Here is a 27,741-nt window from a genome sequence, read left to right as displayed (position 1 = left end):
GCATGATGCTATGTAGCTTGTTGCACTATGTACTGCTAATGTAAATATTTGTAACTGTTCACATTTATTATTTTTCATAAATGTGGAAAACATTACACCTCCACCCAAAAAAAAACATGCCGTCTGTCCAGTCTACAACCACCACCAGGCAGAACAGGAACACACGATGCTACTCCACTGCTGCTGTAAGTGTAGTGTACATGTAGTGTACAAGTGTAGCGATACATGGGCCATATGTAAACACTGTATTTGAAATACAAGTAAATTGTTGCAGTGGCCGGTGGCATGTATAGATGTACAGTGCTATGTAGATCTTTATTACTGCTCAAAGGGCATCTACTCACACTGATTATTTTTCAGAAGTGTGGAAAATATTCCACCGTCACCAGAATAACCACACCGTTGGTCCAGTGTGCAACCGTCGTCATGTCGCACAGAAACACGTGATTCTACTCCACTGCGGCTGTAAGTGTAGTGTTGTAGTGATGTGTCGGTCGCGAACGAACCAGTTCAAAGAGCCGGCTCTTGTAAGTGAACGATGAGAGCCGGTTCCCGTCTAAGACCGAGCCATTTTTTTCTAAGGCTTGTCATTCAACCAATCAGAGAACAACAAGCAAGCTCCAAAACTCCAACCCTCCAAGCTGAGACACTTGGTTTTCCTGAATGCCAATCTGCCTTCCAAAACATAGTTGAAGAAAATGTTAAATCAGTTAAATGTTTGTCGACAGTTGTGGTTGTTTTAATCACTACCGTTGAATGCTGCTGATTTGCACTTTGCAGAGTATTTGTTTATTTTATTACCCAGAAATGGATGATTATTTAATTTAATAAGCTATTTTGTAATACCTACCTTTTGGGTTCCATTGGCTATACTTCAGAGTTTACAAGTGATTTTTTATTAAGGTGTTTAAATAAAAATCCAGTTATTTATACAAGTGAATGTGTGAGTGCAATCAGTGAGTTATTACAAGACAGCCATAAAAACAATTGGCCATTGCAACATTACTTTTTATATTGAACAATAATGTTTTGTCCATATAGTCATGTAAAATGTAGGTAATATTGTTCTGTACCAGTGGAAATAAGTTGTAAAACAAAGAGCCATTTAGGAGCCGGCTCTTTATGAAGAGCCGAGCCAGAAGAGCCGGCTCCCCAAAAAGAGCCGAAATTCCCATCACTATAGTGTTGTGTTATACATAGGTCATGTGTTATATATCCTGACGTATATTTTAAACACATGTTCTTAAGTGCAGCATTAAGAGGTGTTCACTGTTCTGAGTTTATACGTATGTTCTGTGTCTGTGCTCCAAAGAGGGAGATGTTTAGGATGAGCTGCCAGTAAGGATAAAAGATAATACATTTTCTTCTGTCTCTCAGTCCCTTGAATGTGCAAATGTAAACCAAACTCCATATTTCTATATTTGGAAAGGTAAAGAATCATATATATTGGAGTGCTGGCCAAGAGCTGGGGAGAGAGAACAGCGCGCTGAATCGGACACCTCTCTCACGGGAGCCTTAAGAACCCGTAAGACACTGTTTCTGTAAATAAACATGTATTTACACCTTTAACCGTGTCTGCGGAGATTCTTTTCCATCATCTGTCTTCACAATACAGTAAATAAACAACAGTGTAAATACTGTACTTGAATTATTAGTAAATATTTGCAGGGGCTGCTCCAATATATACTGCTATGTAAATCTTTGTTACTGCTCACAGGGCAACTACTCACATTTAATTTATTACTGTGTTCAGCCACCATCATGGAAAACCAAAGTAAATGTGATGTCTACCTTTGCATGCAATCAGACAGAAACTGTTTTAGAGCTTGGCATCTTTTGCAGAATTGACTCATACATATATACACACAAGGACATATAGTACGGCTATCTTTATTATTTAAAGGCAGGGGCGCACACTATGGGGGGGAGACTGACTGGACAGTGCATCGCTGCAGAGTTGTTATGGAGCTATGAGTTGGTAGCAACTATCCCACTGTAGTATTAAACTCTTACAGTGTAATTAATGTAAATATTGTACATATTGTTTGGCCATATTCGTTGTAGATATGTGTTTTGTTGCTGATTTTATTTCTGTGTCACAATAAACACTTATAAAGGGAGGTTTACCTGTCTTCCAAGCCTCTTTACACCTCATCAACACCTCTCTCAGGTAACTTTCTGACCACTCCTCCACACATTGCCACATAAAGATTCTCTAGAACTTCTAAATATTTTGTATAAACGTTAGATTTGATGGAGTTCTGATTTTATATGAAAGGTAATCAGCTATGGACTTTGAATTTAAATAAGATACAGTTTGCTGAAATAGATTTTTGAGTAGAACTGAATGAATTGAAGTTACATCAACTACAACACCATGTGAAAAATGTTTAAATCATGTTATGTGCCCTAGGTATGTTCTTTCTGTGTGTGTCTGTGCCATGCTTTGAAAATTTTTAAAAATGTATTTAAGCTGGTTAAAGTAAGTGATTTTAGTAGAATCAAATCAAATCAAATTTATTTGTATAGTGCCTTTTACAACTGATGTCACAAAGCAGCTTCACAGAATTCCAGTAAAGACAAAGTTTTAAAATGAAATATAAAAATGTAAAGAATGTAAAAATCCCCAGGAGAGTGAGGCCAAGGGCGACATTCGCAAGGAAAGACTCCCTCAGCTGAGGAGGAAAATTTGGGAGGAACTGAGGCTCACAAGGGGGACCTGTCCTCTCGTCAATCTACTGGTAGTAACAGTTAGGAGTCTGTGAAAATTTCAGTGTAGAGGGCGGGCAGCTCCAAGGCAAGTGGTGGTGGCTGGAGCATGGGCAGCTGGTCTTAAAATTATTAAAATCTTAAAATGATCTCTTTAATCTCTTTAGGTGTATGTAAAGCAGAAAACTACCAAAGGCTAAACTAAACAAATGAGTTTTTAGCCTAGATTTGAAGATTGTGACTGTGTCTGAGTCCCGAACATTTTCTGGAAGATCATTCCAGAGTTGGGGGCTTTATAATAAAAAGCTCTTCCCCCAGCTGATGCCTTCTGAATTCTGAGAACTATTATAAATCCAGTACTCTGTGATCTGAGTAATCGTGGAGGATCATAATAGGAAATAGTATCTTGAAGGTATTCAGGAGTGAGCCCATGTAGAGCTTTATATGTTAATAACATAATTTTGTAATGGATGCAGAATTTAACAGGCAGCCAGTGTAGTGATGATAGAACTGGACTGATATGTTCAAATTCTCTAGTTTTAGTGAGGACCCTGGCTGCAGCATTTTGATCTAGTTGAAGTTTTCTTAAATTGCTGCTGTTGCATCCTGACAGTAGTGCGTTGCAGTAGTCAAGCCTTGAAGTAATAAAGGCATGTACTAATGTGTCTGTGTTCTGCAGGGATAAGTCATTTCTAATCGTGGCGATGTTGTGAAGATGTAAAAAAGCTGTCCTAGTGATTACTGCCTATGTGCTGATCAAATGCTAAAATTGGGTCAATTATGAAGCCAAGGTTTTTTGCTGCTGAACCAGGTTTAACTGGAAAGTCAGCGAGATTTAAAATTAAATCTGATAAATTATTTCTTGCCAACTTTGGACCCAAAAGCAGGACCTCTGTTTTGTTGCTGTTTAGAAGGAGGAAGTTACGCAACATCCAGCCTTTCAAGTCTTTTACACAGTCCTCTATTTCCTTTAATCTATGTTTGTCATTGGGCTTGGCTGAAATATACATCTGCGTCATCTGCGTAGCAGTGAAAGTTAATGTCATGGTTTCTTATAACTGTGCCTAGCGGTAACATACATAATGTAAATAATAATGGTCCTAAAATAGAGCCTTGTGGAGTTCCAAACCTTACTTCAGAGTAATTGAAAGATAGATTGTTTACTTGTACAAACTGATAATGTTCCGTTAAGTAAGATTTGAACCATTGTTATCTAGGTATATATTGAGTAGGTTTTGTGCAATTAAATTATTGTTTTATATCTTTTAAATATGTTTACTCTTACTCACGATTGAGTCTGAGGTGAGTTAAGGTGTCATTTAAGGTAGAATGTAAATTATGAAGTACTGTTTATACCATGTATACTGATTGTTCATAGAACATATTATATTATATGATATATTTTGTTGAATATAATTATCTTAAATTGGTATTTGTTAACATTGTTTAACCAACGTTTGTGCACTTTGTGTAGACAAGGAAAATAAATGGTCCTCATTACTGTGATGAGTGGTGTCTTCAATACGATGTCAGAGCAAATCTTGAACAACACAACACACAACTAAAGCTCACTCCCTGTTGTTTTTGTGTATTTACAGAGTAAACCAGTGTTACGGGTTGTATGCCTGTGTCTCTTCTTTTCCTTTTCTTGTTGTCTTGCTATCCCTCCCTGTCTTTAGGTGGAGCTGTGGAGATTTCTGGTATTGCTGGCTACTGAGGTGTTTCCTGTGTCTGCCTATAAAAGAAGCAGGAAGCTGAAGATTGACACGCCCCTTTTTCCAATTGTGAATTGCCATGTGTTGTGAACTTGGTGATTGCTTTGTCTCTGTGTGAGGACAGTGTATTTCTGGAGACTGTGTGTTTCCTTGTGTGTGTTAATTTGGTGATTGCTCTGTCTCTGTGTGGGAACAGTGTATTTCTGGAGACTGTGTGTTAGTTGTGAACTTCTGGAGACTGTGTTTCCTTGTGTGGGTTAATTGTGTTCTGTTTATTATTTTTGTGGTCAACTGTGCCGGAAGGGGGTAAGCGCCTTTTTGTGTTTATCTATTTTCTCCTGGTTTATTGTTAGATAGGGAGTCAGGGTTATTTATTGTCATTTATTTGTTTATTGGTTTGAATAGCAAAGTTGGGGTTGGAGTTAGTGTTGGGTTATGTTTATTTTGGCCATGGCTTACCCCTGGAGATATGGCTTTAAGTTTTGTGTCTTGTTATAAGATTTGATTGTTTGATTTTGTTTAATATCCATATTTTCTTTGTAAATACACTTTTTTTTTTTTCATTTATTCTAAACTGTGTGAGTCTCTCTTTTTTTTTCCTCTTTCTACTTTATTTCATTCACCAATCACCATCTCCTAGACCGAGACGTAACAACCAGGAAAACAGTTGTCTGCATAATCCAGCCCACTCCCTGTTGTTTCCTTGTACTTAGTGTAAGAAGCAGAGAACTGAGGAACTACATATTTCAGTCCACTCCCCATTGTTTCACTGTAGTTACACTGTAAGGAGTGAACTGTGTGGAACTACACAATCCAGCCATTCTCTGTTGTTTCCCTGTATTAATGGTGTAAGAAGGAGAGAGCAATAATTACTTTGTGGTTTCTATATAATTATTGAGAAAATAAAATGTGCATAAAGCTTTGCATGTCTTATTATTGTGTTATACATATATCATGGCTAAGACATACCTCTTATGAAATTAGGTAATGGTCAGAGATTGCTGAAGTTTGTGGTATAATATTAAGTTTGTCTATGTTAAGACCTAGTGTCAAAACTAAGTCTAAAGTGTGACTATAATAGTGTGTAGGCACTGTTCATTTATGAGTAATGCCAACAGAGTCTGGGATTGGAGTAAAAGCCTTTTCAGTGGGTCATCTTCCTTCTCAAAATGGATATTGAAATCTCCTACAATTATAACTTTATGATTGCACACAGCTAGGTTTGCAGCGAAATCACTGAATTCTTTTAGAAATTCTGAATAGAGCTCTAGAGGTCTGTAAATGTTACATAATAAAAATGTCTTCTTTTTTGTGAGCGGATTTGTCATAATGGTGAAGTGAAACTCAAAAGAAGTGAAGGTGTCACATTGTTTATGACTGATATCTAGAGTATTTTGGTAAATTACACACACTTCACCTCCTTTGCCTGATAATCTTGGGCTATGCTCATGATTACAGTCTAGAGGGGTGGCTCAGTTTAGTGCTGAATATTCATCTGATCTAAATCTAATCTGAGGTGTTGCTGCTATCATCTGAATATGATTTAATATTGATTAGGTTGTTGAAACGAGCTGATTGAGTTTTTCTACCTTTACATTTAATTCAGGGCAAAGGCATAGTTTCAATCCAGATGAAACTAGGTGATGCCTCAAGGCAGTTTGCAGACGGTCGGTTTAGCCTGTCTGTCTACAGCCTGGTCCTGGCTCTGGATTGTCAGCAGATATTTATACTGACTCTGCTGACGTAGCATCAAGCTACTTGTTGAGGAACTAATTAAAATAATTGCTTGTTGAAAGCAATAGCGTGGTGTTTAATACTATAAATGTATATATTCATCATACTACATTTATCATAATAATCACATCTAAATTGTTCAGACTAAAGTAAATTATCCTACAGATTATAAAGAGATAAAGCAGCAGGTTAATAAAACACTTATGTTAACTTTGCAACATTATTCAATATGTAAGTACATACCACCATCTACTGGCAAAATGTTGCAACTTTAGTGAAAAGGTCAAGATGTTGTAGAATAATGTCTGTACAGGTAAATGAAATAAAGTAAACAAACAAAGAACCCAAAATCAAGCAAACAAAAAAATAAAACTCTGTAGACCTAAAAATATGCTGTCTGTACATGAACAAACAACCTCTTTAGATGTAAAAACATGCTGTACACTGAAAAAGAATTCTGTAGACATAAAAGAAACACCTCTCAATACAACAACACGCACATACTTTTCGTCTGTACACGTCATATTTTTAGGTCTACAGGCGTTAGGTCTAAGACGATTTTGGCCCCAAATGCATGCCATGCACGTTATTTTCCGGCCCACTGTATGGAATAACCACATGACTGAAAACAACCTATTGGAATGATGCTCTGGACTGAGGGCGCTGTCTCTGTTGTCACTGTCCAATAGGAGAGCAGCTGTTATGATTTTCTAGCCAATCGTGTGAGAGGGGGCGGGCGTTGTGGTGTGTGTGTGTGAGAGAGAGAGAGAGAAGCAGGAGGAGAGCTGTGTGTTGGAGAGAAATCAAGTCCTGTTTTTTTTTTACTGAAAGTAAAGATGTGTTACACCTCGTTTATACCGTGTTTTACTGAAGATAAACGTCTTTAAGATATTTACACCTCGTTTATACCGTGTTTTATTGAAGATAAACGCGTTAAAGATATTTACACCCCATATATAAACCGTGTTTTACTGAAGATACCTGGGCTAACTTGTCTATATCAATTATATTGATTATTTTTATTCTGTTATGTCCCAACTGTGTGTTCATGTACTCCCTCCACACTACCCAGCTGTAGTCACGTGATTCTGCCCCTATCTGCCATATGGACCCAACCTAAATGCCAAATCAGACCAAGTGACTCGACCAGCTAGTGTCTGGTTTTGGACGTGCTGTGTTTTGAGTATAATTAAGACGACACTGAACATAAGTTAAATGTAAACAATCTCTCAGTGACATAAGAAAAAACTCCCATATTTAATACTGGAGCAAATTTGAGCACTAAACTATGAGGGTCAAAAATACAAAAACAAAGTAATCGTTCATTAATCGTAATCGTGGTAAAATGTACAATTAATTGTGATATTGATTTGCACTTATATTGCCCAGCCCTAGATGTTGCTCTATTCCTGCACCATGAGTTATCAACACTGACTTATTTTTTGCTGTTTCAGTAGCAGTGCTTAAGGTGGAACTGACTACAAATTCAGGAGAATATTGGTCACCAACAGAGAGCCAGGGGAGAGTGAATTTAACTAATTTATCTTTGTTTCTTTATTGTCTTCCAGGACAGAAGACCATCTCTTTGGATACATTCTCTGGCTCCTGTTGTTCAAGAAAGTTCCAGAGTTTTTCCACAGGTGCATCAAGAAACATTTCCAAGTGGAATATAACACAATGTTGAGATCAGGAGGGATTAAATGTGAGGATATGGACGACAGAATCTCCAGTTCTCAGGAAACATCCTTGGATACTCCCCACACTCACACATCCAACAGGAAATCTCAGACAAGTGAAAACAAACGGAAAACTTATGACTGTGGAGAGTGTGGGAGGAGTTTTACTCAGCTGGGTAGTCTCCAAAGACACCAGCGCATTCATACAGGAGAGAAACCGTATCAATGTTCAGAGTGTGGGAAGAGTTTTACTGAACAGGGTCATCTCAAAACACACCAGCGCATTCACACAGGAGAGAAACCGTATCACTGTTCAGAGTGTGGGAAGAGTTTTACTGAACAGGGTAATCTCCAAACACACCAGCGCATTCACACAGGAGAGAAACCGTATCACTGTTCAGAGTGTGGGAAGAGTTTTACTGAACAGGGTAATCTCCAAACACACCAGCGCATTCACACAGGAGAGAAACCGTATCACTGTTCAGAGTGTGGGAGGAGTTTTAGTCGTCAGAGTTCTGTCCAGAAACATCTCTGCGTTCACCCAGAACCAGAAAGGTTAGCACCGAGTGAGGGATTACCTTCAGAGATTGGGATTTAATTATTGCATTGTGTCAAATTCAATGTAAAAAATATCCTTAAAGCTGAATTGTGTAGTGCTTGGGAATTTGGAGACGTCTGTGTGATACCAGATGCCACAGACTGTTTATGGAACTTTTATTTTCAAGATGTGACCTGAGAATTAATTATTACAGCTCCTATTTACCCTCTCATTCACACTGTCATTGTTGTGTTTCACTGTGCTCCAAATAGAGACAATACAACTCCGTATTGAGCTTCTACTGCCCCTCTGCCCCCCATCATCACCATTCCTCCCTATTTCTGGGGCTGGACTGTATACCCTTGGAAGGGGAAAGATCAGTGTTGATGGAGCCATTAGTCTCACGGAACACAGGAGTCATGGGGCTGTGCTACCAGGACCTCAGCACACATCCAGACAGACTGTTTTCCTCTTTCTGATCGCCATGAAGGGCATGCCTGCTAATCACTGCAGCAAAACAAGTGTGCCATGGAAAAGCATTTATTATAAGTTCAAAACCAGTTGAAATATAATGATTTGGTCTATTTCCATATTGTATCTATGTCTATAGTAGAGTCACTCAGGTGATATTACAGTGTCCTGAGTACAAACATTATAATAATGTTTATCTTACTCTAAAGATTCCCATCCTATGATCATCAGATGACTCTGGACTCTCACTGAAAATGAAAATGAAGGATGGTATTCCCAGAATCCTCAGCAGTATCACATGACCACCTCCACTTATCTAAGATCTTTTCACTGTTCCAAATCTTCTGAATATCAATCAGCCCTGTTTCTCCTTCATGCTCGTTAGACAGAGTATTTAAATACAGCGTTGGTTAAGATTGTTTAAGAGTATTGCCTTATCTGTGCATTCAGAGCTTTTCTATTGTTTCTATTTTTCGTCTTTGGATTTGCCCTTTGGATGTGTTTGATTGTTTGTTTGTATTTTTGGCTTGACTTCAGACTTTCATGTTTATGCTTTTAGTTTGCCCTCTGTAGGATATTAAACTGTTTTTTAATCCACAAGCGTCACTTGAGACATATTTTGATCAAAAAAAAAAAAAAATTTTTTAGATTTACTTTTTAAAGGTCGCAAGGACACATCTTGCTTGTTTGTTACTTTATTTCTTTATTTATTGTGTGGATATTCACAAGCATCACCATTCTCACTTTTGTAAATGGTAGAAGACATTTAAAAGAAGAGCATAAAATCAATATTTTTTTTTTCCAGAAGAGTATAGTTATATAATTTGTTAATATCAAATTGATTCAGACATCATCAAACAATTCACTGCCCTCCCGGATAACATTAAAGTAGGACAGAGCAGTTCTTCTACATTCAGCAGATGCGATTATATAATATAAAAATTAAAGTAACATTTGTTTTTTTGTCTTCAGCATTGTAAAAACATGGTAGCACACATCATTTAATGGTTCTTTGGTTTATGTAACTCTTACTTTTAAAGGATGTTAGAATATTACAACTGAAAGGTCAACATCAGCCATAACACTGAAAATTGATGTATTGTTTTAAACTTCGAAAACTTAATATATCTCCTTGTACTCTTCTACATCCACTACATTATCTATGCTCTTACCAAAAGGAGAAGACAAAATACAGTGGGTAAGTACAGATTTTATTCAGTAGTATAATTCAATGTCCAAGTGCATTAAAATAAAAAAAAATGTGGGTACTCCTTAAATCCTTAGACAAAAATACATTAGTTGTAATATCCTTTAAATAAAGAACCCTTGTAGAACCATTATTTTTAAGTGTGGAGGCATTCCACTGTTTACAGATGTCACATCGTGTCTGTACAACATCCAAAAAAATATTCTGATCAACTATCAACAATCATTGTATTTGTCTTCTCCTTTTAATGGTAAGCTGGTCAAACCACACAAAGAACATAGATAATGTAGTGGATCTAAAAGGATCTAAAATCCACAATGAGATATGTTTGTTTTCAAAGTTTAAAACAATATATCAGTTTTCAGTGTTATGTCTGGTGTTGACCTTCAGTTGTAATATTCTAACATCCTTTAAAAGTAAGTCACATAAATCAAACAACCATTTAATATTGTGTGCTACTATGTTTTTAAATGGGTTACTTTGATGAAGGGTTTGCTTTCAGGTCTTCACGCACATTGAGTATTACAGTTCAGTCACTAGTATGTGCGCACATAAATCTAACGTGCGGCTAGTTCAACCTTTTTCCTTCACTGATGACTAAAATGAAAGTGATCATTTGCACGTTCCTATAGACGTTGCAAGCACGCTCCCAAGACGGTGTTCTCTTGGCAGGGGCGCCAAACTCGGCACAACTCCCTTAAAGCTAGCATGTTTCCCGTAGAGATTAAACATCACCCCCTCCCCATTATTCTGCGAAGCTGGCCTCAAAAGTTAGCAGCCTTTTTCCGATGGTAAACAAACAATTAACTTGTGCATTAAATTTTGAAAAACAATTAACATCTCTACCTAAGATAAGTTAGCTAGTGTTTAGAGTCCTCTTACTTTCGGTAACATTTACAGGTGGTTTAGACGTCACCTGTGCATCTCCTTCATTTTGCTCTTTTAAAAACTCTAAAGACTTCCCACATGAAAAACAAAAGCGTGCCAACCGGCTAAAATGACTCCCACAAAATGGACAAAACATGGTTTGAAATGACCACCCCAAACTCCATTCACTTCTTCCCCACGAATCAGTTTGACTGATAAATGTCAGCAGCACTTCCTGTGTAATGTACCTACCCTTTCCGTCTGTATGGCCGTTTGTAAATTGTGTTGGTCTTTTGTAAAAGTGTTTTGGGCTGGTAGAAGTGTGTTGGCCTTTTGTAAAAGTGTTTTGGGCTGGTAGAAGTGTGTTGGCCTTTTGTAAAAGTGTTTTGGGCTGGTAAGAGTTTCACAGCTTGTAAAAGTGTTTTTATTTTTGTAACTTTGTTTTGCCCTTCTCGGCCACCGTAATAAAATCATAAAGCAAACAAACCAAAAACATGTAATTGATTTCAGGTTTAAATGTTCTTGCTGTACACATTAATACTGATAGTTTGGAATGGCTGTTTCATCATATTGCATTTGTCTTCAGGTACAATGGCAGACATCAGGGACAGGTGGAGCAGTTTAGGGGAAGATGAGCAAAGGCAATACGTTCAGCAAGCTGCAGATCTGAAAGTGCAAAGGAAAGCAGGGCAGCTTAGCAGTGAAATGAGGGAGATTAGAAAACACCTAAAACAGCTTAAGACTGAGGTGTGGCAATTACTGTATGTTTTTTTTAAAAAGAATATCTCATATAAAAGCAAGTCAAAGAACATGTCTACTGGTGTGGTGTCAGTCACATTTCTGTGTGTTAAGTATTAATGTCTGTTTTTGTTTCTCAGTGCATTTTAGTAACTTTCTTAAAAGTGCTTGATGATGTTTTTTCTTCTGCTTAAAAAGGTGTCACAGCTAGAAGAACTGGGTGTAGAAACAGCAGTCCTATTACATGATGGCTTCAGTCCACAAGCTTTTGTACAAGAGCTGTCCTGGAGGAAAGCCAGTGATTTTCTAAGATCAACTGGTACAGGAAACAATTTTTTATTTTTTTTTTGCAGGTAATATTGCAAATTAAATCCAGTCATTTTATAAAGTGGTGTCATGTTATGATTTTTCATGAATATTTCCTTGATATTAGCTGTGAATGCACTTATTCTGTTCCTCCAAATTAAATCTATGCAGTTCTTTCCCTACACTGCTTAATTTTATCTTTATACCATAATGTTGCTGTTATATTTCTGTGGATGGTTTGATATGTGTTTGCTTGTGTTTTTGGGGACCTGGCTTTTGAAGACATTTGTTTTTTGTCCACATTTTCCAGGTAGTTCAAAAACTTGTCCCTCTAACTCAAAATTGGACTCGGTTAAGATTATGGTTCGTAAGGTTCAGGATCTCTTCAATCAAAAGTACAGTGAGTATTTGCTTTGTTACTCTTTTTTTCATGCTGAGAGGACCATTTAAACACCCCCCCCCTCCCCTCCAAACATAGTACAAGCTTAGGGAAGGTGATTGTGAGCTCTGAACGCTGCTAGAAATCTAAATGTCTTCCAGGTATTTTATCAAATGGTAATGTGTATAAGAATAGTGTTTTCAGAAATTATTCAAATATTTTTGAGTATTTTTAACCTTTTTTTTTGTTTACTAGAAGAAGCTGGAGGCACTGGAAGGCTACCCTACAAATCCTTAGCTGCAAATAAGATTATTATCAAAGTCACTGGCCTGCCTAGTGACCTACCCTTCAGGAAACCCTGTCTTTATGGACAGCAGCAGTTGGCTGCAATTTTGCAGCATGGAAATGACATTTCATTTCAAATATGTAAGTTATTAAATGGATTCGTTTGGATGGATGCCTTAAGTGAGATTTGTTGCTTTCCAAATTGTTTAACTTTTTGTTATGTAGCTTGCTTTACTGGCCTCAAGGCTCTGATATGTCTGCTGCAGGGTGTGCCCCAGAAGAACCAAATGAAGAATTACCACAGTACCACATGTGTTTAGATGGTATGTTGTCTTACACTTTATGTTCCTTCCGGTTTTATTAAAACTGATTGATTAAAAAAAAAAATGTCCACTCCTTTTCTATGTTTCTATGTAGGACAAACACCTAAATTTGCATGCAACTCTGCAGAGGGTGGTCCAGTGACCAGTGCTGGCAGAGGTATTATCATCGCTTTCATTACAAACTAGATATTTTAATATATCTAAATTAATATTGTCTAAATATCATTATTACTCCATATAAATAAATATATCTCTGCATTTTTAATACAAATTTAAGATCTCATCTAGCTACCCATCATCCAGATGTCAAAGCCCAACTGCCTCCAGCAGCTCCAAGTCATGGAGCAGCCTCAAAATAAACAGTTAAGGCTGGTTCCAGGTGACAGAGCATGGCTCAAAACCGAAGGGCAAGCTCCCAGCAACATTATGAAAAAAATTCCAGCTTTGATATTTGGGTGTATTTATAGTACACACTTTGTCAGTGACCTATGAGATTCATTCATTGTCTGAGTGTGCTTATCCAGTTCAGGGTCGCAGTGGGTCCAGAGCCTACCCAGAATCACTGGGCGCAAAGCAGGAACACACACTGGAAGGGGTGCCATTAGTTCACAGGGCAACTATGAGACAAAAAACCTTAATCAAAAACTCCCTCTGAGCTCATACGCTTGTCAGAACAAGGGCCAGTGCTGACGCCTAGAAAGAACAAAACGTAGTAAGTGCAATACACAATACAATCTAGTCAGTGCTCACACTTTGAAGGAGAATCTAGTAAGTGCTGATACCTAGTAAGAAAGGCATTAAGTGCACTATCAGTGCAAAAACAGTCTGTTATGATGAGCACTTAGATTAGTGCTCACCTAAGTGGGTCAGAAAGAAATGGGGCTTCAGTCTGCATTTGAAGACCATAAGAGGGTCCTCTGTTCAGAAAGTCAGCGGAAGTTCGTTCCACCGTCTTGATGTTAGTCCTCCATGTGTCTTTAGAGATCCCTAAAGTCACACTTACATTGCCCAGCACTACTTTAAGGCCATTTCTCTTAAATCTATCGAGATGAGTTTGTCATAATTTCCAACCCTAACTAACTTGTCTTTTTTCCATAGAGACAGCAATAGAAATATTGGAGGCTGTGTGTGTAGATGGTATGTTTGCAGTTAGTCAAAACTGTTTGTATATATCATGTTCATTGGTCATGTTTGGCTCACATCGCACTATGAGTTTTGGGGTTGTTACCTCATTAACTCTGGTCTGGATCTGTGTCCCTCCACTGTCCGCTGCTCTATTTAGTCCTCAGCCCGCTGTCTGCTGCCTGTCCTCCCACTCACTGTTACTCCTCACACAGCTCTGAAATGCCAGTCCTTAAACTCTGATAGCAGGCTCCGAAAATCCCTTTCCAAAGCTGACATTCTCTGTAGAAGTCTGTAACAATTCTGACAGCACATGTGTTGAACAAAATGATGAGGCATTTCACAAGTTTCTTCTACTGTAGCCTGTTGAAACTGTCCTGGTTGTTGAAACAATCCTGGTTCCTAGAGCAATCACACTACTTTAAAAAGTATCAAAAGCAGAAAATATCCAGTATTGGCTTCATAGTGCTGCTGACTGCTTTGTATATTTAAAAGCTCAGATACTCTATCACAGAAAAATAAGGAGGTTTCAAAAAAATAAAAGGGAAAGTAATAAAATAGCAGAGCGAAGCGTCTGAACGGCAAGGAAGCAGGGAGTAAAAGACACTACATATTACTTAATGGCTCCCAACAATGAAGCTTAGCAAAAATGAATTAAATAATTAATTGTTAATCAAATTATAATTATTACTGATTTCTGTACATAAATAATAAATATACATTTTTTATTAGACGTTTTGACCCTTTCAGTACTGCTGAAAACAGCTCTATTTTGAAAATCACTTTATTAATATTTAAGAGGTTTCAGTGAGTGTTTTTTGATCCATTAAGCAATATGCTTCAAATTAATTTTTAAAAAGTGGTTCCTTACACTTCACAGCTGCATAACATTGCTTAATAAATGAATTAGTTTATTTAACATGTCTTAGGATCTATGGGGTCTTTTTGTTATTTTCCAATGTTAATCCCTTAAATGATACTTTATAAATCCATAAGAACTTTTAATTACTGTTACTTACCCAGTCTTAATTAGAAACAATAAGTACGTTTTTCAGCATCACTGAATTATTTTCATTATAATTAATTCCAAATTAACACAAAAATTTGATGAACTGTCTACTAGACATCACTGTTAATGTAATTAGTGAACATTTAAACAAGTATATGTATATGGCCCATGCTCTCTCCAGATTCTGTGTGTTGTCTGTCTGTTACAGGGTCAAAAACCAGCGACTGTGATTAACAGGGAAGTGTGTGTACCCATGAGTGGCTGTTGACCGATGCCTAGAATCTCGAAGACCCACTTTCTTCTCTGCCAGGTGTTTGCAAGTGGTCCTTGTCTGTACTGAAAAACATTAACAGTTTAGATTACTGTTATCCAACTGAGAATATTCATTAACATTCACACCAAACCAATCAGATTACAGAAAAAAAAAAAACCATAATATCACCTATTAACTTTGGTTAACATTATATACTTCTGCTGCCAGGTACTTCCTCATATATTATCTCTAACCTATCATTTTATTTTAAAAATGTTACACTGAATGTCATGCACTGATATTTTGACATCACTAACACTAGGACGTACAGCATCTTCCCTACCTTTCACTTATGATGAAAGTGGCTCTCATCCAGCATCACAAACTCCCTGTGATTTCCAACAATCTCTCCTATCTGTCTACTATAAGATTTGATTTAGTTCACACACATGTTCCTTATTTTTCTGGTCATCTTGTACAGAGTCTGGGTGCTTCCAACAATCCCATCTTCTTTCATGTCGATTTGTCGTAACTGGAGCCTCTGTGCAAACCTGTGAAACCGGTGAAAGACAAGCTGAAGATACAGAGACAACTACAACAGAAAAACAAATAAACACGCCTTAAGAAGAGACAAATATCTCAAAAATATCTTTGTGGAAGATATCCCTAGGTCTTACTGTGAAATAATATAATATACTTTTTATATAATATTTTATGCACTGAGTGGCATGGTGACGCAGCTGGTAGTGTCGCTGTCACACTGCTCCAGGAGCTTGGGTTGTGGGTTCAAGCCCTGCTCCGGGTGACTGTCTGTGAGGAGTTTGGTGTGTTCTCCCTGTGTCTGCATGGGTTTCCTCCCGGCACTCCACTTTCCTCACACAGTCCAAAAATGCACATTGGTAGGTGGTTGTTTTCATATTAGATTAGAATTTTTTATTTTTAAATATGTTATGCATTTGAGAAAATTGTGTTAATTATTTATTGGGCAAATTTGCATTTATTTGTTAGAAACAATATTTAAATATATACAGTTACCATACAGTTTATGTTTCAGACATTCAGTAATTATGTTCAACACCACTAGGCGTAATTATTCAGTTCTCTATTTAATCCTTTTTAAGCTATGGCCACGAGATTTCAAACGGTTGCACCCGGGCACACCAAGACTCATCACGTCTTGCATTCATCTGTTTGTGTGTTTTTACCCTCCAACAATGCTAGCAATACGTGACAAGCCAAATTCATGAACGTTCTTGAACTTTCACCCCCTAGTTTAATATTTTATGTAACTGTTTGGTGTAATAGTGCCTATGTAATATCTTAAATGAGACATACATGATATCTTCACTCAGACTCACTGTCCAGATGAGAATGACTTCTACTTTGTCTTGGGTCCATTCTAAATGTTTTATAACTATTTAGAACCTGTTGCTCAGAATAAAACATATTTAAACATGTAGTAATTAAAAGTAAAAAAATGCTATGTCATTTTAGCTGTTTTGTAACAGCATTTATTCATTTTAAACAGAGTTTAGTGGTGTGTGTGTCTGTGTGTACTGTACTACAGCTGTTGTTTCTCTGTGTAAGGTCCATTTCTTCTTTCTGCAGATTGTCTGGGTGTATAATTACAGATGAACGCTGTTCGTCTCTGGCTTCAGCTCTGAAATCAAACCCCTCCCACCTGAGAGAACTGGATCTGAGCTACAATCACCCAGGAGAGTCCGGAGTGAAGCTGCTCTCTGATCTACTGCAGGATCCACACTGTGCACTGGAGAAACTACAGTGAGTGTCTGTCTGTCACTGTCTCTCTCACTCTCTCTCTTATATACACACACACACACACACACACACAGAGCCTGATACCACTTAATCATGTGTTTTTTATAATGACTGTTCTTAAGATAAAAAGATAACACTTCACTGATCCTAAAGAAAATTGTAGAGTCACAGTACTGTACATAGTGCATAACAGAAACACAGAAAGCAATAACAATAAATAGTGCAGAGATATAGAAGTAGATTACAGGAGTAACTGTAGAACTACAGAGTGACTGGCGTGTGGACGTTGGAGCAGAGAGAGAGGACAGTGAGTGGACACGGTGTGTAACTGTAGAACCACAGAGTGACCAGCGTGTGTATGGTGGAGCTGAGAGAGGGGAGAGTCAGTGGTCACGGTGTGTAACTGTAGAACTACAGAATAACCGGCATGTGGACGGTGGAGCTGAGAGAGTGGACAGTGAGTGGACACGGTGTGTAACTGTAGAACTACAGAATAACTGGCATGTGGACGGTGGAGCTGAGAGAGTGGACAGTGAGTGTAGAAAGAAGGAGGTGTTCATAATGTTATGGCTGATGGGTGAACACACTCCTGTAAGTTTGAGGTGTAAAACCACAGACGTGCAGCCCCCCACTGCGGTGATGAGGGGGAGGAGCTGAACCCCGCAGGGGGCATCACATGACCCCAGTGTTGGGGGAATGCGCCTATAGTCACAGCCCTAGTTTCAGGTTGATGTGGAGTTTAATGAGTTTATAAATGTGTGTGTTTGATCTTTAGAGTCCAACACGGAGGAATCAGCAGAATGAGACCAGGACTGAAGAAATGTAAGATACACACACACACACACACACTATATTACAAAATATACAATGTACACTAACACACACACACACACCATACAGACACACACACACAGTACACACTATACACACACTAACATTTATAAATATATAGAAAAAAATCATGTATAATAAAAACACATGTATAGTATAAAGGTATTATATTATATTATAGTGTAATGTATTGTAAAGGTGTGTGTGTGTGTGTGTGTGTACAGATTACTGTCATCTGACTCTGGATCCAAACACAGCACACACTGCTCTCTCTCTGTCTGAGGGAAACAGGAAGGTGGAGCGTGTGAAGGAGACTCAGTCGTATCCAGATCATCCGGAGAGATTTGATGGTGTTGAGCAGGTTCTGAGTGTGGAAAGTTTAACTGGACACTGTTACTGGGAGGTGGAGTGGAGCTGGGGGTGGGTTTCTATCTCAGTGTCGTACAGAGGAATCAGGAGGAAAGGAGGAGGAGATGAGGGTGGGTTTGGATCCAATAAATTCTCCTGGAGTTTGTTCTGCTCTGAGAACAGTTACTGGGTCAGACACAATAATCAGGGAACTGTGATACACTCCCCCTCTCGCTCTAACAGAGTCGGAGTGTATCTGGACTGGGGGTCCGGCACTCTGTCCTTCTACACCATTTCACCTCACACACACACACACTCACACACTTCAACAACCTCACCTCCACATTCACTGAGCCCCTCTACGCTGGGTTTGGTTTCTGGAGTTATGACTCCTCAGTGCATCTGTGTGAGACAGAATAGACACACTCTCTCTAGTAGCTCAAGCTACTATTTCTTCACTAGCGTTAGCATATTCAGTCCTTCAAACGTGCCTTTTCTCCACTAGCGTTAGGATATTCAGTCCTGCAAATGTGCCTTGTCTCCACTAGCTCAAGGTACTATTTCTCTGCTAGCATTAGCATATTCAGACTGTTAGATGTGCCTTGTCTCTGCTAGTTCAAGCTACTATTTCTCCACTAGTGTTAGCATATTCAGACTTTCAAACATGCCATGTCTCTGTTATCTTATGCTACTATGTCTCTGCTAGCATTAGCATATTAGGCCTGTTCGATATGCCTTGTCTCCGCTAGCTCAAGCTATTATTTATCCGCTTGCGTTAGCATATTCGGTCTGGCAAACGTGCCTTTTCTCCGCTAGCTTATGCTACTATGTCTCTTCTAGCATTAGCATATTCAGACTGGCAAACGTCCCTTGTCTCCACTAGCTTATACTATTATGTCTCCGCTAGCATTAGCATATTCAGACTGGCAAACGTGCCTTGTCTCCATTAGCTTATGCTACTATGTCTCTACTAGCATTAGCATATTCGGCCTGTTATATGTGCCTTGTCTCCGCTAGCTCAAGCTACTATTTCTTCACTAGCGTTAGCATAATCAGTCCTGCAAACGTGCCTTTTCTCCACTAGCTCAAGCTACTATTTCTCCACTAGCGTTAGCATATTCAGTCCTGCAAACGTGCCTTTTCTCCACTAGCTCAAGGTACTATTTCTCTGCTAGCATTAGCATATTCAGATTGGCAAACGTGCCTTGTCTCCACTAGTTCAAGCTACTATTTCACCGCTAGCATTAGCATATTGAGACTGGCAAACGTGCCTTGTCTCCGCTAGCTCAAGCTACTATTTCTCCGTTACCATTAGCATATTCAGATTGGCAAATGTGCCTTGTCTCCTTTAACTTATGCTACTATGTCTCTGCTAGCATTAGCATATTATTATTATTATATGTATGTATGTATGTCTGTATGTATATTTGTATATATATATATATATATATATATATATATATATATATATATATATATATATAAATATTTTATATGGTTAGGTTATAGATTGACTGTCTCTTTGTGAAATACCTGTAATTGTTATTGTCTGACAATGGTTTCCTTCTCAATTCTTTATGCGGATGATTTGGTTTTATGAGCTCCTACAGCACAAGCCCTGCAGCAACATCTATCAGCGCTGGAGGAGTACTGTCAGAATTGTGCCATAGACATTAACGTTGATAAAACCAAGATCATGATTTTCCAAAAAAAAGGCCAGATCTCACAAATCCAAATTTCATTTTACATTCGGGGAGACGACACTACACCACGTCACGGAGTGTAACTACCTGGGACTGCTGATCAGTGCATCTGGAAGATTCAGTAAAACTATGAATGCATTGGTAGAAAAAGCAAGAAGAGCATATTTCACCATAAAAAAATCACTAAACACACTCAACCTACCCCCTCGAATCTGGATAAAAATATTTAACTCAATAATTAAAGCCACACTTTTATATGGTAGTGAAGTGTGGGGACCTGTGATCTACCAAGAGAACAATATATGGGACAAAAATCCAATAGAAAAATGTCACTTGGAGTTTTGTAAAGACGTCCTGAGAGTCCACAGAAACACAGTAAACCACGGCTGCAGAGCGGAGCTGGGGGAGTGTCCTCTCTCTCTCTCCCCATGTTAAAAAGAGCCCTGAAATTCCACTCCCACACCTCCCAGTTCCACCCAGACTCACACCACCACACAGCATACGTCTATAACTGCACACACACACACACACACACAGACCCCCTCAGACAGACGAAAGAAAAACACCACCTTCACACTAACATCCTCTTCACCCTCTCACACACACACACCTTAAAATGATCCCCAGAACCCAGCAGGTAGAGTACATCAAAAACTGGCTTCAAGAATTTTCATCAAACAATAAATTAGAATGTTACAGATCACTCAACAGAGAACACACACTCACACACTACCTGAGTCAAATTAAACACCCCAGAGAGAGACAGACACTGACACTGTACAGACTCAGTGCCCACAGCCTGGAGAGAGAGAGCGGGCGCCAGAGGAAACACTGGAAGCCCCGAGAGGAGCGGCTCTGTCCTCACTGCAGCTCAGGAGAGATAGAGACAGAGCGGCACTTTCTCTCTTCCTGTCCCAAACACACACACCTGTGTGTGAGTGAGTGTGAGTGTGAGAGAAAGAGGGAGAGTGTGTGTGAGAAAGAGAGAGAGAGGGAGAGAGAGAAAGAGTGTGTGTGTGTGTGTGTGTGTGTGTGTGTGTGTGAGAGAGAGAGAGAGAGGAATTTTGACTATTAAAATGAGCTCCTGAAATACTCTCATAATTTAGGTCTTAAAGTGAGACAAACAGAAGAAATAACTTATAAAAATTTTTTCTGACATTTGCTGGCAACAATTTTTTAATTTTTTGGCACTAAATCCTTCAAGAAAACAACAACTGAAGAAGAAATCAAAGTTTTTTAGACTGACAGAGAAGATGTCAGTGCTAACTGAATCTGAACTTCAGTTTATATTAGCTGGACAAAAAGGCAGGGATAAAGACAAAAGAACTCAACACACAGCAGCACAGGATAGTTCAGCAAGGTAGGATTAACAACAGAAACAAAAATACTGTTTTAAAAGCTGAAAACTATTAAAAATAAAGAATTAACTCATTCCGAGTAAGCTAAGCTAGCTAACAGCTCCCTGCAGCACCTCCCAGTCGCGACAGTTAGAAACTGTAACATTGTTGGGTTGCCATGGAGACAGTGTCAGTGCAGAGCAGAGAAGTGGAGTATCCTGAGAAATGCAGGAGCGCTCAGGCAAAGAACAAACACAAAGAAAAGATCCTAAAAGAAAATCCACACCTTCTGTTTGCAGACTTTATTCACTTAAACGGCACACAGCTGTCCCGTCTGCATGGAGGTCTGCAATCTGCAGCCACTACAAGTTTACCTCTAAAGAGGGCATCGGCAGAGGAGGAAGAACCCTCTACTGACCATCACTTATTACAACTAAAGGCACAGTGTTAGTGCAGGGCAATGAAATCAGCCTTTGAGGAGATCTTTTCCCTGCTCCAGACTGAAGTGGAGAGAGAGATGAACAGCACCACTGCAGACAGCACAGACACTGAAGGGGAGGACACAGAGGCTCCACCCACACTGCCCAGCAAAGCCCCTCCCCCTTCACCCTCTGACAGGCAACTGAGAGAGAGTCTGGAGTTCAGAGAATGTACACAGGCCAGACTCTCATCCAGTGACCTCAACAGCCTCATCCAGCAACACCGCGAGGAGGTCCAGCAGCTAAAGAGAGAGAACCGGAGCAATGTAGCTGAACTCAGAGAGAGCATGAGAGAGTTACAGCAGGAAAACCACAGCCTCCGAGCACAAATAACTAAACTAAAAGAAGACGGAATAACAAAAGAGAAAAACCTAACAACACAGATACAAGACATGAAACAACAACTCCAGAACATCAAACCCTGCACCCCTGCTTCTACACACACACCCTCAGACACCAACAATGAAAAACAATCAATACCCACAACTACAAACATCTCAAGTACAGAAATGTCCAATCCTCCTCACTCACCAGCCTCACAAGACAAAACACCAAACAGTGATGCCCCACCCGAGATGCAGACTGCCCCATATGAGACCTCGCCTGCCTCCCAGCACACTACAGTCAAACCACTCCAACAGAGACCCCATGTCGTACTTCTCATGGACTCTAACAGGAAATTCCTAGACCCTCAAAAGCTTTTCCCTGGACACCAGGTAACAGCAAAACGCTGCAGCAGCACATCCCACGCCCTCCAAATTCTGAAGAAGGAAACGTTGGGAAACCCTCAGTGCATTGTCATCCACACGGGTACCAACGACCTCCACACCCTGAGGAGCAACACAGCTGAAGCCATACGGAAAGTAGGAAAGTAGCAGAGAGAGCAAGCTTTGAGTTTCCAGAGTGCCGCATCGTGATCTCTACTCTGCTGGCACGTTCGGACACACCTCCGTATATCATTAACAGCATTAACGCAGACATCAGCAGAGGATGTGCCTCTCTGCCAAATGTTCATTTGGCCTATCACCCCACCCTAACTCCCCATGACACGTACGATGGGCTCCACTTACACAGGGACAGCGTCCGAATCTTCGCCAAGTCCCTGAAAGATGCAGCTTTGGGTCGCAACACCACTACACTAAGCTGCATACCACCCACAGGAACAATCAGACCACCATCACAAACCCTGCACATGCCCAGATACGCCCCTTTCTCACCTGCACAGCATATTTGGCCCGGGGCTCCTCCTGCCCACCCTCCTTCTTCCCCATATCAACCTACAGCTACACCCCCTATGGTTGCTCCACACACACCCATCAAGAAGCAAAACCGCAAAGCATCACCTGTCAGGAAGCCCGCCACACAGAAAACGCCACACAGCTATGCTGCAGCAGTGGCACAGCTTCCTCCGTCCTCAGCTAGAGCCACCCTGCCTCCACCTACAACAGAGCTGGGTGAGATTAAAGAAATGCTTTACACGTTGTGCACAAAACTGCTGCTCAAATAAGAGCTATTTTCTCATGTGCATATACAGTTTAAAAAGTGCACTGTTTATAACATGCACTGTTGATTTAAAGCACAACTAAATATTGTGTACTTTTACTGATTTGCAACATTTATTTTCTTCTGTTATGTCTCACTAAATAGAGCTAAATAGAGCTAGAGGAATCCTGGTGTGGTACAGAGGAGACCTGGCCGACCACATCTCAGCAATTACATTTGGGAAATCACATTGCTGGCTAAATCTGAGTAAAACAATTGGCATATCAGAGACAGACATATATCTCTGTGCCGTCTATTCTCCCCCAGTAGAATCACTATATTATGATGAGGAGTTCCTAAGTAACCTCTACACAGAGATCAGCCTTTTCCAGGCCCAGGGAAATGTGCTGCTGTGTGGGGATTTTAACGCACGCACCGGAACCAAACCAGACTGTATAGACCCACAGGGCAATAAACATGTGTTTGGCCAAAGCTCCCTATACTTTACACCTACCTTCGCTCACAGAAATAACCTGGACTCTAGCGTAAATAAAAGTGGTAATGAATTATTGCAGCTCTGTCGAGCCTTAGGTCTGTACATCCTTAACGGCAGGATCAGAGGAGACTCTTTAGGGAGGTTCACGTATTGTTCAGCTCTTGGAGCCAGTGTGGTTGATTATGCTCTTACTTACATGGACCCTTCCTCCCTCAGTGCATTCACTGTCAGACAACAAACTCATTTATCAGACCATAACCAAATTAACATGTACATAAAATGGTCAAAAAAAAACACAACACACTGTAGCAGAGTCCAGTGACCTGTTCCCAGTCCCTGGGACGTACAGATGGACTCTGGATAGCAGTGAACAATTCATCCAGACTCTTCAATCTGATCTGATATCTAATCAAATCATTAACTTTACCAGCACACATTATGAAAATAACAAGAGCAGTGTTTACCATGCGGTGAATGAAATAAACAGCATCTTCCAAAAAGCAGCTTCTATGGCTGACCTTCAAATAAATGACGAAAACAAAGGAAAAAACTGGAAAAAGAGAAATGGTTTGATTTTGAATGCCAATCAATTAGAAAAGAATTAAGAAAGCTTTCAAATCTAAAACACACACAGCCAGAAGACCAAAATCTGCGGATACAATACAGTGACATCCTTAAACAATATAAATACATAATCAAAACCAAAAAACTAAATTATACAAACAAAACTCACCGAAATTGAAAACTCAATCAAACAAAATCAGTTCTGGGAGATGTGGAAAAACTTGAGCACAACAAAACCACAAGACACACTCTTTCTAAACAGTGACATTTGGAAAAAGCATTTTGAAAACCTTTACAAAGAAATCTCTCAAAAAGAAATAAATTCTAATTACAATCTGATCCTTCAACAACTACAGTCCCTCGAACACACAATTACAAACAACCAGAACCCCCTCGACCACCCCGTAACTCCAGAAGAATTGGCCCAAAAACTCAAATCTTTAAAACCAAAAAAAGCCTGTGGCCCTGACGGCATCAGAAATGAAATGCTTAAAAGCAGCACTCCTGAGCTGCAGAGGGCAGTGCTCAAGTTATTCAACCTCATCCTGAGTTCAGGCTGTTTTCCTGACACCTGGAGCCAAGGACTCATCACCCCCATCCATAAGAGTGGAGAAAGTATTCAATAGCATTTTAAACAACAGAAATCTGTCTTTCTTTAACGAACACAGTGTCCTGAGTAAAATTCAAATCGGCTTCCTCCCAAATCACAGAACCACTGACCATATTTACACCCTACACACCCTGATCAACCAGCACGTTCACCAAACTAAAAATGGAAAAATCTTTGCATGTTTTGTAGATTTCAAAAAAGCTTTTGATTCTATTTGGCACGAGGGACTCTACAATAAACTACAGAGTGGTGTAGGGGGTAAAGTGTATGATCTCATCAGATCAATGTATTCAGAAAACAAATGTGAGATAAGAGTTGGCCAAAAACGTACAGAGTTCTTCACGCAGAAAAGAGGAGTGAGGCAGGGCTGCAGTCTGAGCCCAACACTCTTTAATATTTACATTAATGAGTTAGCGGTGCAGCTGGAGCAGTCTGCAGCCCCCGGTCTCACTCTGCAGGATGGGGAGGTTAAGTTCCTGCTCTATGCAGACGACCTGTTGCTGTTGTCCCCGAGCGCTCAGGGGCTACAGCAGCATCTGGACCTGCTAGAGCAGTACTGTCAGAACTGGGCCCTGGCAGTCAACCTCAAGAACACAAAAGACATGGTCTTCCAGAAAAAGTCCAGGTGTCAGGAAAACAGGTACCAGTTCACTCTGGGCAGCACCGCCCTGGAGCACACGATGCAGTACACATACCTCGGCCTGATCATTTCTGCACCTGGGAGTTTCAGTACGGCAGTAAATGCACTAAAGGACAAAGCTCGCAGAGCACTATTCACAATCAGGAGGAAATTATACAACATTGACATTCCCATCTCAATCTGGTGTAAATTATTCGACAGTGTGATCCAGCCCATTGCGCTGTACGGGAGTGAGGTGTGGGGTCCACTCTGTGAGCACAGCTTCACTAAATGGGACAAGCATCCAACAGAAGCCCTGCACGCTGAATTCTGTAGATTGGTTCTTAAAGTCCAAAGGAAAACCCCAACCAACGCGTGCAGGGCAGAATTATGCAGATTTCCACTGTACATAAATATACAAAAACAAGCTCTAAATTTCTGGATGCATTTGAAGACAAGTCCCAGAGAAACACTGCATTTTAGAGCACTACAGACCCAAGAACTGAACCCTGAAAAGAGCTCCCTCAGTCAGCAGGTCCTGAGGCTTATTAACCCTCTAACATCTTCTAACAAACACCAGCCTCGCTCCAGCACTGCTCTACAACCAGAACTCAACATTCACCACATCATCAAACGCACTCAGAGAGATTATCTGGAGCATTGGGAAAAAGACATTCACAATCAGAGTAGATTAGAATGCTATAGGACTCTAAAAACAAAATACAAACTGGAAGAGTATCTCTCGTCTGTCAGAGACACAGAGCAGAGACGAATCCTGACCAGGTACAGACTCAGTGACCACAGTCTGGCCATAGAAACAAGCAGGTACAAAACGTCCTGGCGCCCCAGAGACTGTGTGTTCACTGTACGACAGACGAGGTTGAAACAGAACTGCACTTTCTTCTTCACTGTGAAAAATTTTAAAATATACGTGACGCTTTTACAAACAAATTCATTAAAATAATTCCACAATTTGAACAACGTACAGAACTGGAGAAATTACAAATAATTCTGGGTGAGGCACACACTGCAGCCCTCGCTGCTAAATATGTCACAGCATGTCACCGCCTGAGAGACAGTGGGTAACACCAACAAACCCTACCCAACTGAACCCTGCCGCCAAACCCCTACCCTACTCTACCCTACTGAACCCCACCCCAACCAAATGTTCCCCACATGGTTATTAACTGTAGTTTTGTTGTTGTAGTCGTACTTTCTGTTTAAATACCTTGACCATCCTCAGTGTTATAATGCTTTAGCAACACTGTAACTTACACAGTCATGCTAATAAAGCTTTCTGAATTCTGTGAGAGAGTGAGTGTGTGTGTGTGTGAGAGAGAGAAAGTGAGGGAGAGAGTGAGAGTGTGTGTGTGAGAGAGAGAGAGAGAGAGAAAGTGAGGGAGAGAGTGAGAGTGTGTGTGTGAGAGAGAGAGAGAGAGAAAGTGAGGGAGAGAGTGAGAGTGTGTGTGTGAGAGAGAGAGAGAGAGAGAGATTGAGGGAGAGAGTGAGTGTGTGTGTGTGAGAGAGAGAGAGAGAGAGAGATTGAGGGAGAGAGTGAGTGTGTGTGTGTGTGAGAGAGAGAGAGATTGAGGGAGAGAGTGAGTGTGTGTGTGTGTGTGAGAGAGAGAGAGAGATTGAGGGAGAGAGTGAGTGTGTGTGTATGTGTGAGAGAGAGAGAGATGGTGAAAGAGAGAGAGTGTGTGGGAGAGAGTGAGAGTGTGTGAGGTGTGTTTGTGTGTGCGTATGTGAGAGAGTGAGACTGTGAGAGGGAGAGAGAGGCACGAAGGGCCTTCTACGCGATCAGAAATAAATTTCTCAAAATAGACCTCCCAGTCAGAATCTGGTGCAAAATTTTTGATAGTGTGATTGCGCCTATTGCGCTGTATGGAAGTGAGGTCTGGGGTCCACTCAGTAAACTCGACTACACTCGATGGGACAAGCATCCCACAGAGGCCCTGCACGCTGAATTCTGCAGAAATATATTAAAAGTTCAGAGAAAAAGACACACAAACGCGTGCAGGGCTGAATTAGGCCGATTTCCATTGATCATCCCAATTCAGAAGAGAGCCCTAAAGTTCTGGTTCCATCTAAAATCTAGTAACTCACATACACTGCAGCACGAAGCACTGAGAACCCAAGAGCTCAGCCCTAAACCCAGTCC

At 40.0% G+C, this 27,741-nt stretch overlaps 2 protein-coding genes across 2 annotated transcripts in view; one reads left to right on the top strand and one right to left on the bottom strand.

Moving 5' to 3' along the window:
- Positions 1–27,741, bottom strand: part of LOC136694071 (zinc finger protein 850-like) — a 196,988-nt gene that overhangs the window by 152,636 nt on the left and 16,611 nt on the right. The window lies entirely within an intron of this gene.
- On the top strand, positions 11,504–15,313 carry LOC136694002 (uncharacterized). The gene is made up of 8 exons (XM_066667325.1): positions 11,504–11,664; positions 11,854–12,010; positions 12,272–12,361; positions 12,596–12,766; positions 12,892–12,948; positions 13,043–13,105; positions 14,047–14,085; positions 15,288–15,313. Exons 1-8 carry the CDS (start codon positions 11,509–11,511, stop codon positions 15,311–15,313), a joined length of 759 nt encoding a protein of 252 aa, XP_066523422.1. The 5' UTR covers positions 11,504–11,508.

The sequence above is a fragment of the Hoplias malabaricus genome, chromosome 4 (genome assembly GCF_029633855.1).
Source record: "Hoplias malabaricus isolate fHopMal1 chromosome 4, fHopMal1.hap1, whole genome shotgun sequence".
Taxonomy (NCBI): Eukaryota; Metazoa; Chordata; class Actinopteri; order Characiformes; family Erythrinidae; genus Hoplias; species Hoplias malabaricus.
The sequence above is the reverse complement of the archived record's forward strand: the minus strand, read 5'-3'. Positions and strand labels throughout refer to the sequence as shown.

Coding starts and splice junctions, on each gene's coding strand:
- LOC136694002 (XM_066667325.1), top strand. CDS start 11,509: ATGGCAGACATCAGGGACAGGTGGAGCAGTTTAGGGGAAGATGAGCAA. Junction 11,665..11,853: donor TAAAACAGCTTAAGACTGAG/GTGTGGCAATTA, acceptor CTGCTTAAAAAG/GTGTCACAGCTAGAAGAACT. Junction 14,086..15,287: donor GGAGGCTGTGTGTGTAGATG/GTATGTTTGCAG, acceptor TGTCTGTTACAG/GGTCAAAAACCAGCGACTGT.